We start from the raw sequence: 15,482 nt of genomic DNA, 5'->3' as shown, positions 1-15,482 counted from the left end.
CCCTCCAGAGAATGTGTGTCCGTGCTTAATATCTATTATTGTATTAGATGTGGTGTTATAATACCCTTCAGAGAATGTGTGTCCGTGCTTAATATCTATTAATGTATTAGATGTGGTGTTATAATACCCTCCAGAGAATGTGTGTCCATGCTTAATATCTATTAATGTATTAGATGTTTTCTAATGTGGTTTATTGCAGTCTTGTGACAGAAAATAAAATGTGTTTTATCACCATAGGATGACCTGTATAGATACAGTCAAATTAAATCAAGTCCAACTTGCATTGAAACGTGCCTGACGTTCCAGTGGATGTAAATTGTGGATAAAGTGTGGATGAATATAATAAGTGTATTTTCCTTCAGGTTGTGTTCCCCGTTTCTGCCCCTGTAGAAGTAACTAGTGTTGATGAGGATGATCCTGGTGGCTCTGCTGGTGCCTCTACTGGTTCTGTCCAGCGCTGGACATACCTCAGGTACACACATATATACTATATATTTAATACATCAACAGCTGGACATACCTCAGGTACACACATATATACTATATATTTAATACATCAACAGCTGGACATACCTCAGGTACACACATATATACTATATATTTAATACATCAACAGCTGGACATAACTCAGGTACACACATATATACTATATATTTAATACATCAACAGCTGGACATACCTCAGGTACACACATATATACTATATATTTAATACATCAACAGCTGGACATACATCAGGTACACACATATATACTATATATTTAATACATCAACAGCTGGACATACCTCAGGTACACACAAATATACTATATATTTAATACATCAACAGCTGGACATACCTCAGGTACACACATATATACTATATATTTAATACATCAACAGCTGGACATACCTCAGGTACACACAAATATACTATATATTTAATACATCAACAGCTGGACATACCTCAGGTACACACAAATATACTATATATTACATTTGGAAAGTATTCAGACCCCTTGACTTTTACCACATTTTGTTACGTTACAGCCTTATTCTAAAATGGATTAAATTCATTTTTGATCCTCATCAATCTACACACAATACCCCATAATGACATCACAACACCCCATAATAACAAAGCGAAAACAGGTTTTTAGAATTTGAATAAAAATATAAATAACTTAGTTGCATAAGTATTCAGACCCTTTGCTACGAGACACTAAATTGAGCTCAGGTGCATCCTGTTTCCGTTGATCATCCTTGAGATATTTCTACAACTTGATTGGAGTCCACCTGTGGTAAATTCAATTGATTGGACATGATTTGGAAATTGGACATGATTTCCATTCATATATGGAAGAAGTTTGGAACCACAAGACTCGCTGGCCGCCTGGCCAAACTGAGCAATCGGAGGAGAAGGGCCTTGGTCAGGGAGGTGACTCTGACATAGCTCCAGAAGGACAACCATCTCTGTACCACTCCACCAATCAGGCCAGTATGGTAAAGTGGCCAGACAGAAGCCACTCCTCAGTAAAAGGCACACGACAACCCACTTGGACTTTGTCAAAAGGCACCTCAAGGACTCTCAGACCATGAGAAACAATGTTCTCTGGTCTGATGAAACCAAGCTTGAACTCTTTGGCCTGAATCAAGCATCACGTCTTGGGAAAACCTGGCACCAAACCCTACGGTGAAGCATGGTGGTTGCAGCATCATGCTGTGGGGAGGTTTTCAGTGGCAGGGACTGAGAGACTAGTCAGGATCGAGGGAAAGATGATCGGAGCTCCTTGATGAAAACTTGCTTCAGGGCGCTCAGAACCTCAGACTGGGGCAAAGGTTCACCTTCCAACAGGACAACGACCCTAAGCACACAGCCAAGACAACGCAAGAGTGGCTTCGGGACAGGTCTTGGAATGTCCTTGAGGGTAAAAAACAATTTAATCAATTTTACAAATAGGCTGTAAAGTAACAACATGTGGAAAAGGTCAAGGGGTCTGAATACTTTCCAAATGCACTGTATATTTAAAACATGAAATGATTTCTGTTTATTCATAATGAATACTATATATGATATAAACTATACTGTATAGCATTTGTTCATTTGATTTTTGTATTGTCTTATTTTAGTTCTGCCATATCTAACTCTGAACAAGACATTTTTGGTTAGAGTTGACAGTGCAGGGATACATGTATTATTATGAAGTGTTTTTATACAGTATAATACTATATAACCCACCACACAACGGACTTTCTCTGCTCTTTAGTCGCAGAACCTAAAAATGGAAGCATCAAAACAATTCAGGTGTATCATGATACCTCAACCTAAAAAGACGATGAACCCATATAATCCCAAATTCCCACAGGTACGATTGTCACCAGCTGCGAGGCGTGTCACGAACAAGCCGTCTGCCGCACCTCCGCCATGGCAGGTGACATCACATGCACCTGTAAGAAGGGCTTCTCCGGAGACGGCCTCATCTGTTTACCTGGCCACACCGCCGCCGCCGACCACCACGCCCCTCGCCGGGTCCGCCGCTCCTACCCCACCTCCAACACCAACCTTGCCCATGTCCGGTTCAGCTGCGGCTTCAACGAGTGCGCCGACGGGGAGGACTGCATCACGGTCGACGGCATCCAGCAGTGCTCCAACCCCTGTAAGATCTACACGGTCCTGAACGACGCCTGGCGTTCCACCAACAACCACGTGGGCAACAAGCACTGTGACCGCAACGTCCGCTGGGACGGCTATTACCGCATGTTCATCGGCAACCAGAGCGTGTCCATGCCGGACAAGTGCGTGGATTCCTTCAAGTGCGGCACCCAGGCTCCCTTGTGGCTGGCGTTTCCTCCCCCCCAGCAGGTGGATGAAATTGTCCAGAGTGCAGTCTGCGCCAGCTTCAATGGGGACTGCTGCTGGGTGCAGTCTCAGCCCATCCACGTCAAGGCATGCCCTGGGAACTACTTTGTGTACAAGTTCGTCATGCCTCCCGGGTGCTACTTCGCCTATTGTGCATGTAAGGTTTTGCCTCCTGCTTTGCCAAGTTCTGAGTGGGGCTTGTTGACGTTGTTCTGCCTTTTGAATTGAAGTTATTGTATTTATAAACTGTTTACTACTTAGTCATTCACCAGCTGGTTATATACACCATGATGTTCTTCTTATGGCCCTAGATATCAACAGTACTCAGCATATTTATCCATTCATTCATACAGGCGTATTGTATGATTCTGGTAATACCAGCATACTAGTTCTTTCAAAACATGAGTGATGAATGTTCCCTCATAACTGTGTTTCCTGTTTAACTCCTTGTTCCAGATGTGTCAGCGCCCACCACAACACCAAAACCAGTCACATCTGCAGAAACACCAGTAGAGAACAATCGCACCACAACAACAACACAGTCACAGGTTGCCACGACTACGCCAAAAGCAATGTGTGGTACCTGCAGAGCGGGGGAGACCTGCGTGAGCACCGATGGGGTCACTTGGCGGTGTGAGAGGTCAGGTGAGTTCTCAGAAAACACCTGCTTGAGGACCGATGGGGTCACTTGGCAGTGTGAGAGGTCAGGTGAGTTCTCAGAAAACACCTGCTTGAGGACCTATGTACTCTCTTAGAAAAACAGGTGCTAATTAGAACCTAAAAGGGTTCTTCAGCTGTCCCAATAAGAGAACCCTGTGAAGAACCCTTTTTTGGTGCCAGATATAACCATTTTGGTTCCAGGTAGAACCCTATTGGGTTCCAGGTAGAACCCTATTGGGTTCCAAGTAGAACCCCTGCCTGGAACCAAAAAGGGTTCTACCTGGATCCAAAAAGGGTTCTACCTGGATCCAAAAAGGGTTATCCTATGGGGACATTCGAAGAACCCTCTTGGAACCCTTTTTTGAAGAGTTTATATGAGAATTTGTAATTCCTTCTTTTCATTTTGGGTTCTTGAATAACTTATTTTCTGTTGTCTTTATTTTCTCATCCCTCTGTCTCTCTCTTCCTCTCTTACAGATCAGCCTGTTTCTCATCCCTCTGTCTCTCTCTTCCTCTCTTACAGATCAGCCTGTTTCTCATCCCTCTGTCTCTCTCTTCCTCTCTTACAGATCAGCCTGTTTCTCATCCCTCTGTCTCTCTCTTCCTCTCTTACAGATCAGCCTGTTTCTCATCCCTTTGTCTCTCTCTTCCTCTCTTCCAGATCAGCCTGTTTCTCATCCCGTTGTCTCTCTCTTCCTCTCTTACAGATCAGCCTGTTTCTCATCCCTCTGTCTCTCTCTTCCTCTCTTACAGATCAGCCTGTTTCTCATCCCTCTGTCTCTCTCTTCCTCTCTTACAGATCAGCCTGTTTCTCATCCCTTTGTCTCTCTCTTCCTCTCTTACAGATCAGCCTGTTTCTCATCCCTTTGTCTCTCTCTTCCTCTCTTACAGATCAGCATGTTTCTCATCCCTCTGTCTCTCACTTCCTCTCTTACAGATCAGCCTGTTTCTCATCCCTCTGTCTCTCTCTTCCTCTCTTACAGATCAGCCTGTTTCTCATCCCTGTCTCTCTCTTCCTCTCTTACAGATCAGCCTGTTTCTCATCCCTTTGTCTCTCTCTTCCTCTCTTACAGATCAGCATGTTTCTCATCCCTCTGTCTCTCACTTCCTCTCTTACAGATCAGCCTGTTTCTCATCCCTCTGTCTCTCTCTTCCTCTCTTACAGATCAGCCTGTTTCTCATCCCTGTCTCTCTCTTCCTCTCTTACAGATCAGCCTGTTTCTCATCCCTTTGTCTCTCTCTTCCTCTCTTACAGATCAGCATGTTTCTCATCCCTCTGTCTCTCACTTCCTCTCTTACAGATCAGCCTGTTTCTCATCCCTCTGTCTCTCTCTTCCTCTCTTACAGATCAGCCTGTTTCTCATCCCTCTGTCTCTCTCTTCCTCTCTTACAGATCAGCCTGTTTCTCATCCCTCTGTCTCTCTCTTCCTCTCTTACAGATCAGCCTGTTTCTCATCCCTCTGTCTCTCTCTTCCTCTCTTACAGATCAGCCTGTTTCTCATCCCTCTGTCTTTCTCTTCCTCTCTTACAGATCAGCCTGTTTCTCATCCCTCTGTCTCTCTCTTCCTCTCTTACAGATCAGCATGTTTCTCATCCCTCTGTCTCTCTCTTCCTCTCTTACAGATCAGCCTGTTTCTCATCCCTCTGTCTCTCACTTCCTCTCTTACAGATCAGCCTGTTTTGCTGCACCCAGAGGTAGTATGTGGGCGGAGCCTGGTACAGGTGGGTCTCAACAGGACTAACCTGGAGGCCGCTGGTCTGGACGCCACCACCGCTAACCTGGCCGACCCCCGGTGTAACGCTCACGAAGAGCGTGGCGGCATGGTATGGTACCAGGTGGAGCGCAAGGAGGGCGCCTGCGGAAACACTCTGGAGGTGAGAACAGACCCCGACCCGTTCACCCAGTTCCTCACCAAAACTATCAAAAGAGAGCACTTGCTGTTAGACATAACCCTGGATACCAGTCTCTTTAGCTAATATTTCACTCATTGCCAATCCTTGTCATTGCCAACGACACAGGCCTTCAAATATGAACAGTCCATTTATTGCATGTTTATCACCAGCCAATGTGACCAGTCACACCAGAGAAGCTCTCGCCCTTCAAACTTCCCCGCCAGTTCACTGTGAGCACTGTAGCCTGAAGCCTATTTTATATCCAGTAAGAAAGAGCACGGTACTTTTTCCCTCTAATATAAATATATATATATATATATATATTTTTTTTTATGCTAAAAGTAGGTGACAGAACTACTGTAGTTTGCTACTTCTGGGACATGCTTGGGCTAAAAGTAGGTGACAGAACTACTGTAGTTTGTTACTTCTGGGACATTCTTGGGCTAAAAGTAGGTGACAGAACTACTGTAGTTTGCTACCTCTGGGACATGCTTGGGCTACTGGTTGAGCGGAATACAGAGAGGTTGGAAGAGAGAGAGGCCAGCGGAGATGCATGAATTGCACAAGAATGGAACAGTGAAAACAGATGGTTTATTTTTTAATGTTGTATTTTAACACGGAAGACATATTGAGGTCTAGGTCTCTTATTCAAATGCTGCGTAACACAACATAAATATACATACATATACACCACCGTTCAAAAGTTTGGGGTCACTTAGAAATGTCCTCGTTTTCATAAAGAAATTCATTAAAATAACATCAAACTGATCAGAAATACATTGCAGACATTGCTAATGTTGTAAATGACTATTGTAGCTGGAAACGGCTGATTTTGAATGGAATATCTACATAGGCGTACAGAGACCCATTATCAGCAACCATCACTTCTATGTTCCAATGGCACGTTGTGTTAGCTAATCCAAGTTTATCATTTTAAATGGATAATTGATCATTAGAAATTATGTTAGCACAGCTGAAAACAGTTGTTCTGATTTAAAGAAGAAATAAAACTGGCCTTCTTTAGACTAGTTGAGTATCTGGAGCATCGGCATTTGTGGGTTCGATTACAGGCTCAAAATGGCCAGAAACAAATAACTCTCTTCTGAATTTTCCTGTTTTCCTGTTCTGAGAAATGAAGGCTATTCCTTGCGAAAATTTGCCAAGAAACTGAAGATCTCGTACAACGCTGTGTACTACTCCCTTCACAGAACAGTGCAAACTGGCGCTAACCAGAATAGAAAGAGGAGTGGGAGGCCCCGGTGCACAACTGAGCAAGAAGACAAGTACATTAGAGTGTCTAGTTTGAGAAACAGACACCTCACAAGTCCTCAACTGGCAGCTTCATTAAATAATACCCGCAAAACACCAGTCTCAATGTCAACAGTGAAGAGTCGACTCCGGGATGCTGACCTTCTAGGCATAGTTGCAAAGAAAAAGCCATATCTCAGACTGGCCAATGAAAAATAAAAGATTAAGATGGACAAATAATGATGGGCAAATAATATAATAAATCATTAGAAACATATACACAAATAAACATTATTTCAGCATTATGCTATAATGAAGCCAAGATACGTTTTTAGGAAAGGATACATTTCATTTGAGGGCGTGTGAGGTGCGGTGGAGGATTTGATTGATGTTTCCTTATAGGATGTACAGGGCCTTCAGAAAGTATTCATACCCCTTGACTTATTCCACATTTTGTTGTGTTACAGCCTGAATTCAACATAGATTACATTTTTAAAAATTCGCACACATCTACACACAATACTCCATAATGACAAAGTGAAAGCATGTTTTTAGACATTTTTGCAAATGTATTGAAAATTAAATACAGAAAAAACTAATTTACTTAAGTATTTACACCGCTGAGTCAATACGAAGTAGAAGCACCTTTGGTAGCAATTACAGCTGTAAGTCCACGTTGGACCAGTAACCGAAAGGTTGCTGGATCGAATCCCCAAGCTGACAAGGTAAAAATCTGTCATTCTGCCCCGAACAAGGCAGTTAACCCACTGTTCCCCGGTAGACCGTCTTTGTAAATAAGAATCTGTTCTTAAACTGACTTGCCCAGATAAATAAAGGTCAAATAACATTTTAATATCCTAGAGCTCCACACCTGGATTGTGCAACATTTTCCCATTATTCTTTTGATCATTGCTAGAAAACAATTTTCAGGTCTTGCCATAGATTTTTGAATTGATTTTGAATTGATTTTGAATTGATTTAACTCCAGCGTAGATTTGGCCTGGTGTTTTAGGTTATTGTCCTGCTGGAAGGTGATATCATCTCCAAGTGTCTGGTGGAAAGTAGACTTAACCAGGTTTTGCTCTAGGAAAACTTAGCTCCATTCCTTTTCATCCTGAAAAACTTCCCAGTCCTTAACGATTACAAGCATACCCGTAACATGATGCAGCCACCACTATTCTTGAAAATATAGAAATTGGTACTCAGTAATGTGTTGTATTAATGATAAATTAATATGAATAATGTAATTAATAACTTCACCATGCTCAAAGGGATATTCAATGTTGGCTTATTAAAATGCTTACCCATCTTCCAATAGATGCCCTTCTTAGCGAGGCATTGGAAAACCTCCCTGGTCTTTGTGGTTGAATCTGTGTTTGAAATTCACTGCTTGACTTGGGGGACCATACAGATAATTAATTGTATGTGTGGGATGCAGATATCAGTAAGTCATTCACAAATCATGTTAAACACTATTATCACACACAGTGAGTCCATGTAACTTATTATGTGACTTGTTAAGCACATTTTTACTCATTAACTTAGGTTTGCCGAACAAAGGGGTTGAATACATATTGACTCAAGACACTTTAGCTGTTCATTTTTAAATAGTTAGTAAAAATGTTGAAAGACATAATTCCACTTTGACACGATGGGGTAATGTGTGAGGTCCAGTGACAAAACATCTCAATTGAATCCTTTTTAAATTCAGCTGCAACACCAACAACAACAACAACAAGGAAAGGGTTGTGAATGCTTTCTGAAGGCTGTATGTGTGAGTCCGCTAATTCTCTCTGTCTATTCAGAACGTTTCCTAAAGTAGAATTTATATAGTTATGCAAAACACTGACTGACTGATATTATCTGAAAGGAAAAAACATAAAGGCTTCATAATTCATAAAGTTCATGTTAACTGACTGATGAGATGGTCGCCTTGCTTCAGGTCCTCAGGAAACTATGCAATAATTCAGGTTTTTTGTATTATTTCTTACATTGTTGGCCAGGAAAATCTCAAGTGTGATTAGATACAGCCGGGAAGAACTACTGGATACAAAAGTGATGTCAACTTACCTACAGTACGACCAGGAATACCCCTTTCCCGAAGCTGACCTCCACCCTGGACATGGGATCTTATCCCAGAGGCCGACCCAAAACAATTTGCTTCACGCCATCACACTGCACACTGCCCTATCCTATCTGGACAAGAGGAATACCTATGTAAGAATGCTGTTCATTGACTACAGCTCAGAATTTAACTCCACCCTGTGCAACTGGGTCCTGGACTTTCTGACGGGCCGCCTCCAGGTGGTGAGGGTATGAAACAACACCTCCACTTCACTGAATCTCAACACTGGGGCCCCACAAGGGTGCGTTCTCAGCCCTCTCCTGTACTCCCTGTTCACCCATGACTGCATGGCCATGCACGCCTCCAACTCAATCATCAAGTTTACAGACGACACTACAGTGGTAGGCTTGATTACCAACAACGATGAGACGGCCTACAGGGAGGAGGTGAGGGCCCTCGGAGTGTGGTGTCAGGAAAATAACCTCTCACTCAACGTCAACAAAACAAAGGAGATGATTAGACTTCAGGAAACAGCAGAGGGAGCATCCACATCAATGGGACAGTATTCGAGACGGTGGAAAGTTTTAAGTTCCTTGGCGTACACATCACAGACAAACTGAAATGGTCCACCCACACAGACAGCATGGTGAAGAAGGCGCAGCAGCGCCTCTTCAACCTCAGAAGGCTGAAGAAACACTCACACACTTTTACAGATGCACATTCGAGAGCATCCTGTCGCACTGTATCACAAAAGACCTGCCTTCCAGGACACCTACAGCACCCGATGTCACAGGAAGGCCAAAAGATCATCAAGGACAACAACCACCCGAGCAACTGCCTGTCCACCCCGTTATCATCCAGAAGGCGAGGTCAGTACAGGTGCATCAACGCTGGGGCCGAGAGACTGAAAAACAGCTTCTATCTCAAGGCCATTAGACTGTTAAACAGCCATCACTAACATTAGGTGGCTGCTGCCAACATACTGACTCAAATCTCCAGCCACTTTAATAATTAGATGTAATAAGGTATCACTAGTCACTTTAAATAATGGCAATTTATATAATGTTTCCATACCCTACATTACTCATCTCATATGTATATACTGTACTCTATACCGTCTACTGCATCTTACCTGTGCCGCACGGTCATCGCTCATCCATATATTCATGTGTACTAATTCTTATTCATCCCTTTACATTTGTGCGTATAAGGCAGTCGCTGTGAGTTTGTTAGATTACTTGTTAGATGTTGTTACATTGTCAGAACTAGAAGCACAAGCATGTCGCTACACTCGCATTAACATCTGCTAACCATGTGTATGTGACCAATAACATCTACTAACCATGTGTATGTGACCATTAACATCTGCTAACCATGTGTATGTGTCCCACTACATCTGCTAACCATGTGTATGTGTCCCACTACATCTGCTAACCATGTGTATGTGACAAATAACATCTGATTTGGTATCATCTCATAGAACAAAATGTGTAAGATCTCCTAAGCCTGTGTCGACCTCAGACCTTATTTTCAGAGTTTATTCCAAAACCGTCGTCTTTCCACATACATTTTTTTCCCATAGGGAAGGCTGAATGAACCAGAGGTAAGGTTTTAGGACGACAAGCTTGGGAGCTCCACTGACGTGAATGGAGACACCCTTTCTATTCATTCTTATTTCTATGATAGACACTGCATTCTCACAAGGTATTTACAGCAGCAGGTCGTAACGGCTGTTTGTTGTTGTTCATAAGATTCTTATTCTATATTGTGCCAGATTTGCGCTCACCTCATGTTCCGTACCGTTGTCATGGAAAATATTAATGTTTTTTCCAACTACCAATCAGCAACTGCACCGTAAATACGACAGGACACTGAGCATTGAGATTGTCGAAAGCCAGTCTCTTTGGCAATGATAAGGAGTGGCACCAAATGGAATTTTAGATAAAGAGAAGGTACTCAGGCTAGAGAGACATGTTGCCATCAACAGAGAACACTTGCTGTGAGACATGTTGCCATCAACAGAGAACACTTGCTGTGAGACATGTTGCCATCAACAGAGAACACTTGCTGTGAGACATGTTGCCGTCAACAGAGAACACTTGCTGTGAGACATGTTGCCATCAACAGAGAACACTTGCTGTGAGACATGTTGCCATCAACAGAGAACACTTGCTGTGAGACATGTTGCCATCAACAGAGAACACTTGCTGTGAGACATGTTGCCATCAACAGAGAACACTTGCTGTGAGACATGTTGCCATCAACAGAGAACACTTGCTGTGAGACATGTTGCCATCAACAGAGAACACTTGCTGTGAGACATGTTGCCATCAACAGAGAACACTTGCTGTGAGACATGTTGCCATCAACAGAGAACACTTGCTGTGAGACATGTTGCCATCAACAGAGAACACTTGCTGTGAGACATGTTGCCATCAACAGAGAACACTTGCTGTGAGACATGTTGCCATCAACAGAGAACACTTGCTGGGAGACATGTTGCCATCAACAGAGAACACTTGCTGGGAGACATGTTGCCATCAACAGAGAACACTTGCTGTGAGACATGTTGCCATCAACAGAGAACACTTGCTGTGAGACATGTTGCCATCAACAGAGAACACTTGCTGTGAGACATGTTGCCATCAACAGAGAACACTTGCTGGGAGACATGTTGCCATCAACAGAGAACACTTGCTGGGAGACATGTTGCCATCAACAGAGAACACTTGATGGGAGACATGTTGCCATCAACAGAGAACACTTGCTGTGAGACATGTTGCCATCAACAGAGAACACTTGCTGTGAGACATGTTGCCATCAACAGAGAACACTTGCTGTGAGACATGTTGCCATCAACAGAGAACACTTGCTGTGAGACATGTTGCCATCAACAGAGAACACTTGCTGTGAGACATGTTGCCATCAACAGAGAACACTTGCTGTGAGACATGTTGCCATCAACAGAGAACACTTGCTGTGAGACATGTTGCCATCAACAGAGAACACTTGCTGTGAGACATGTTGCCATCAACAGAGAACACTTGCTGTGAGACATGTTGCCATCAACAGAGAACACTTGCTGGGAGACATGTTGCCATCAACAGAGAACACTTGCTGTGAGACATGTTGCCATCAATAGAGAACACTTGCTGTGAGACATGTTGCCATCAACAGAAAGATGAACTGAAATACAATAGTCCAAGAATGATATTATTGTGAGAACTGGTGAGAGGTCCTCTCCTGGCTTCTAACCTTCTTCCCTTTTCCCCCTTTCACCAGACAAACGGAACTGACGCCATCTTTTCCAACAGTTTATTCATCTACCACGTTCACGACGTGTCCTTCAGCCGACCCGTGAGCGTGCCTTTCTCCTGTGCCTACCCTCTGGAATCAGAGACCAGCCTGGATGTGGCCATCAAACCCTACCTGTCGTAAGTGGAGACGTGACTTGCTACCAAAGTGAAGAATGTCAAGTAGACATGCTCATTGAGAGTCAATTTAACAAAAGAAAAGTTAGTCAAAATGTATTCAACAGTATTCAACTAAACATCAGATTGGAATAAATAAAACCACAACTAAACGGCATTATGGTTACAGTAAACACTGTAAAACATGGACAATGTAACACAACAGGGGCGCAACTTTGACCAGTTTTATCATTGGAATGTGATACAATACGAGGCAGCGGTGTACTTTAGGACCATGCGGACACCTCCGAGTGGTTGGGTAGGCTGGGTATCCGACTGGATTTAAAAACAATAATAACTATGTCCCCCCAACTTCTAAAACCAAAGTTGCGCCCCTGTAACACAATGCAGGCTAACACATGTCAAGCTGTCAGTATTCTGTTAATGCGTAGACAGTTTATACTCTAAACCCGTGGTTCTTGATGATCCTTTAGGTAACTAGTTAAGAGTTTATCACCTCCTCTGTTGTCACGCCCTGACCATAGAGAGCCCTCTAGGTTCTCTATGGTGTAATGGGCCAGGGCGTGACATGGGGGGTTTCTAGGTATTATATTTCTATGTTGTTGTGTGTATGGTTCCCAGTTGGAGGCAGCTGATAATCGTTACCTCTAAATGGGGATCATACTTAGTGTGTCCTTTTTCCCACCTGCGATGTGTGATATTGTTTTGTATGAGTGTTACATAGTTCCAGGTCATTATCTCGTTGTTGTTTTGGAAGTTTCACTATCGTTACAATGTGGAAATCTACTCACGCTGCGCCTTGGTCCAGTTATTCACACGACGGTCTGTCCACTCACTCATCACAGTACTGGTTGTTCTGGTTGTTCCTCCAAGATATGTAGCTGAAGTAATAGTGCTAAAACTATAATAATAAAAATAATAATTTCTTATCTTATCTAACTGATGGGCTCTGACTCCTAAACCTCAAATATTGAATACCATAGTCAGGTTTCTACACCAGATGTTATTGGTTATCTGGAGGAGGAATGTTTGTGGTGGAGGCAGTTAAGCTTGGAATGTATTGAGTAAAGATAAACATGGTTGCAGGAACTGATAAGGATGGAGAGATGTGGGTTAGTGAGGAATGGAGGTCAGTTCACATTGGGAGAAGGAACAGTTTATTGCCTGCATCACTTCACTTCCTGCCTAACAATAAACATGTCATGTTTAGAGGGAAGGAGGATGCTCCACCCACATTGGGGTCTATATATATATACTACCACTAGTGGAAACATGTCGTTGTCATGCTGCTGTATGACCCAGTGGGTGAATAAACTTGGTTTCAGCTTTACTAAACATCCGTTAGTTTTTTACTCTGTTTATTTGGAATCTAACAAAACCAAACCTCCTATTGGCCCATTTGACAGGCTGAAGGGTTCCAGAGTCGGTAAGGGCTCCAGAGTGGGCTCCAACATGACTCTGTACCACAGCGACGACTTCACAAAGGCTTACCCAGCGGGCGGAGTCACCTTGCCGGTGGGTTCCGTGCTGCACGTGGGCGTGTCCGTAGAGGAGTCCGAGACGGAGCGTTTCGTGGTCGTTCTGGAGGACTGCTATGCCACGCAATCCCCCGACCCTAAAGACATCATGCGATACTACATCATTCAGAACAAGTATGTGTGCAGGTGTCTTGGTTTATACTCAAGGAACATATGGAGGAGGTTTTCCCAGACACAGATTAAGTCTGGTCCTGGACTAACACTTTACATGGAGCTTCTCCATATGCTTTTTACTCCAGGATCAGGCTTATTCTGTCTGGGAACCGAACCCTAATGTTTGTGTATTTTTTGTTGCGTTATCTAACCTAAACCCATGATCCTCCCTATTTCCTAGATGTCCGACTGAATTCCGTCAGGTGAGGGTGGAGGAGAGCGGCTCGTCTCTCAGGGCTCGCTTCTCTGCTCTGCTGTTCCTGTACCAGGGGGACTACCGGGACGTCTTCCTGCACTGCAAACTCAGCCTGTGTGACCAGAGGAGCTCCTCCTGCACTCCAGTGAGTCCTGCATCTTTCCCGCTGACTCATCCACTCTGTCTGGTCTCTCTCTGGTCTCACTCAGTCTGTGGTCTCTCTGGTCTCACTCAGTTTGTGTGTGGTGGTTTCTGACTCACTCTGGTCTCTCTGTCTCAGTATCTGGTCTCTCTGACTCCTTCTCGTCTTTCTGTCTCAGTGTCTGGTCTCTCTGACTCTCTCTGGTCTCCCTGTCTCAGTATCTGGTCTCTCTGACTCCTTCCTGTCTCTCTGTCTCAGTGTCTGGTCTCTCTGACTCCTTCCTGTCTCTCTGTCTCAGTGTCTGGTCTCTCTGACTCCTTCCTGTCTCTCTGTCTCAGTGTCTGGTCTCTCTGACTCCTTCTCGTCTCTCTGTCTCAGTGTCAGGTCTCTCTGACTCTCTCTCAGTGTCTGGTCTCTCTGACTCCTTCTCGTCTCTCTGTCTCAGTGTCTGGTCTCTCTGACTCCTTCCCGTCTCTCTGTCTCAGTGTCTGGTCTCTCTGACTCCTTCCCGTCTCTCTGTCTCAGTGTCTGGTCTCTCTGACTCCTTCTCGTCTCTCTGTCTCAGTGTCTGGTCTCTCTGACTCTTTCTCATCTCTCTGTCTCAGTGTCTGGTCTCTCTGACTCTTTCTCATCTCTCTGTCTCAGTGTCTGGTCTCTCTGACTCCTTCTCGTCTCTCTGTCTCAGTGTCTGGTCTCTCTGACTCTCTCTGTCTCAGTGTCTGGTCTCTCTGACTCCTTCTCGTCGCTCTGTCTCAGTGTCTGGTCTCTCTGACTCCTTCTCGTCGCTCTGTCTCAGTGTCTGCTCTCTCTGACTCTCTCTCGTCTCTCTGTCTGATCTCTCTGACTCCTTCTCGTCTCTCTGTCTCAGGTGTGCGCCAAAAGGAAATACCGCTCAGTCACCCCCTCTGTCCCCCTCGAACCCGTCACCATCGGACCAATCACCTGTGAGTACGACCTCTTATCAATCAAAACCAATAAGTGAATAGATGTCAATCAAACTAATGATGTTGATGTCAGTGATGGACACTCAGGTAACTAAGTAACTAAATAACTAACAGTGTATTTGTTTTTGACTTTCAGGGTCCCAAAATGAAGATTGAACTTGTCATGCTTCCTGTATCCTAAACAATGAATCCAGTTATCTAAATAATTTATGTAAAGTTCATAAATTATGCATAGGTGAGATGGGTTTATGTCTTAAACCAAGCCATTTCTTATTTAATATCTTACATACATCCAGTTATAAATAATGATATTTTAAGGATATTTTTATATTTCTCGTATTTCTAGAATGATTAGTAAAATATTTCTATTCGAA

General features: G+C 43.6%; 1 protein-coding gene across 1 annotated transcript; it reads left to right on the top strand.

Moving 5' to 3' along the window:
- Positions 1-371: 371 nt before the first annotated feature.
- On the top strand, positions 372-15,146 carry LOC139405400 (pancreatic secretory granule membrane major glycoprotein GP2-like). Its single transcript, XM_071147719.1, has 8 exons — positions 372-472; positions 2,345-2,995; positions 3,295-3,483; positions 5,168-5,373; positions 11,987-12,138; positions 13,542-13,787; positions 14,008-14,167; positions 15,033-15,146. Exons 1-8 carry the CDS (start codon positions 406-408, stop codon positions 15,144-15,146), a joined length of 1,785 nt encoding a protein of 594 aa, XP_071003820.1. The 5' UTR covers positions 372-405.
- Positions 15,147-15,482: the final 336 nt, after the last annotated feature.

This window comes from Oncorhynchus clarkii, unplaced genomic scaffold, assembly GCF_045791955.1.
Source record: "Oncorhynchus clarkii lewisi isolate Uvic-CL-2024 unplaced genomic scaffold, UVic_Ocla_1.0 unplaced_contig_11936_pilon_pilon, whole genome shotgun sequence".
NCBI classification, from domain to species: domain Eukaryota; kingdom Metazoa; phylum Chordata; class Actinopteri; order Salmoniformes; family Salmonidae; genus Oncorhynchus; species Oncorhynchus clarkii.
This window is presented reverse-complemented; position numbering and strand designations above follow the sequence as displayed.

What these genes read in the sequence shown, in the direction of transcription:
- LOC139405400 (XM_071147719.1), top strand. Translation starts at nt 406, where the DNA reads ATGAGGATGATCCTGGTGGCTCTGCTGGTGCCTCTACTGGTTCTGTCC. An exon ending in CCTGCGGAAACACTCTGGAG is followed by an intron (nt 5,374 to 11,986) that starts GTGAGAACAGAC and finishes CCCTTTCACCAG; the next exon opens with ACAAACGGAACTGACGCCAT. An exon ending in TACTACATCATTCAGAACAA is followed by an intron (nt 13,788 to 14,007) that starts GTATGTGTGCAG and finishes CCTATTTCCTAG; the next exon opens with ATGTCCGACTGAATTCCGTC.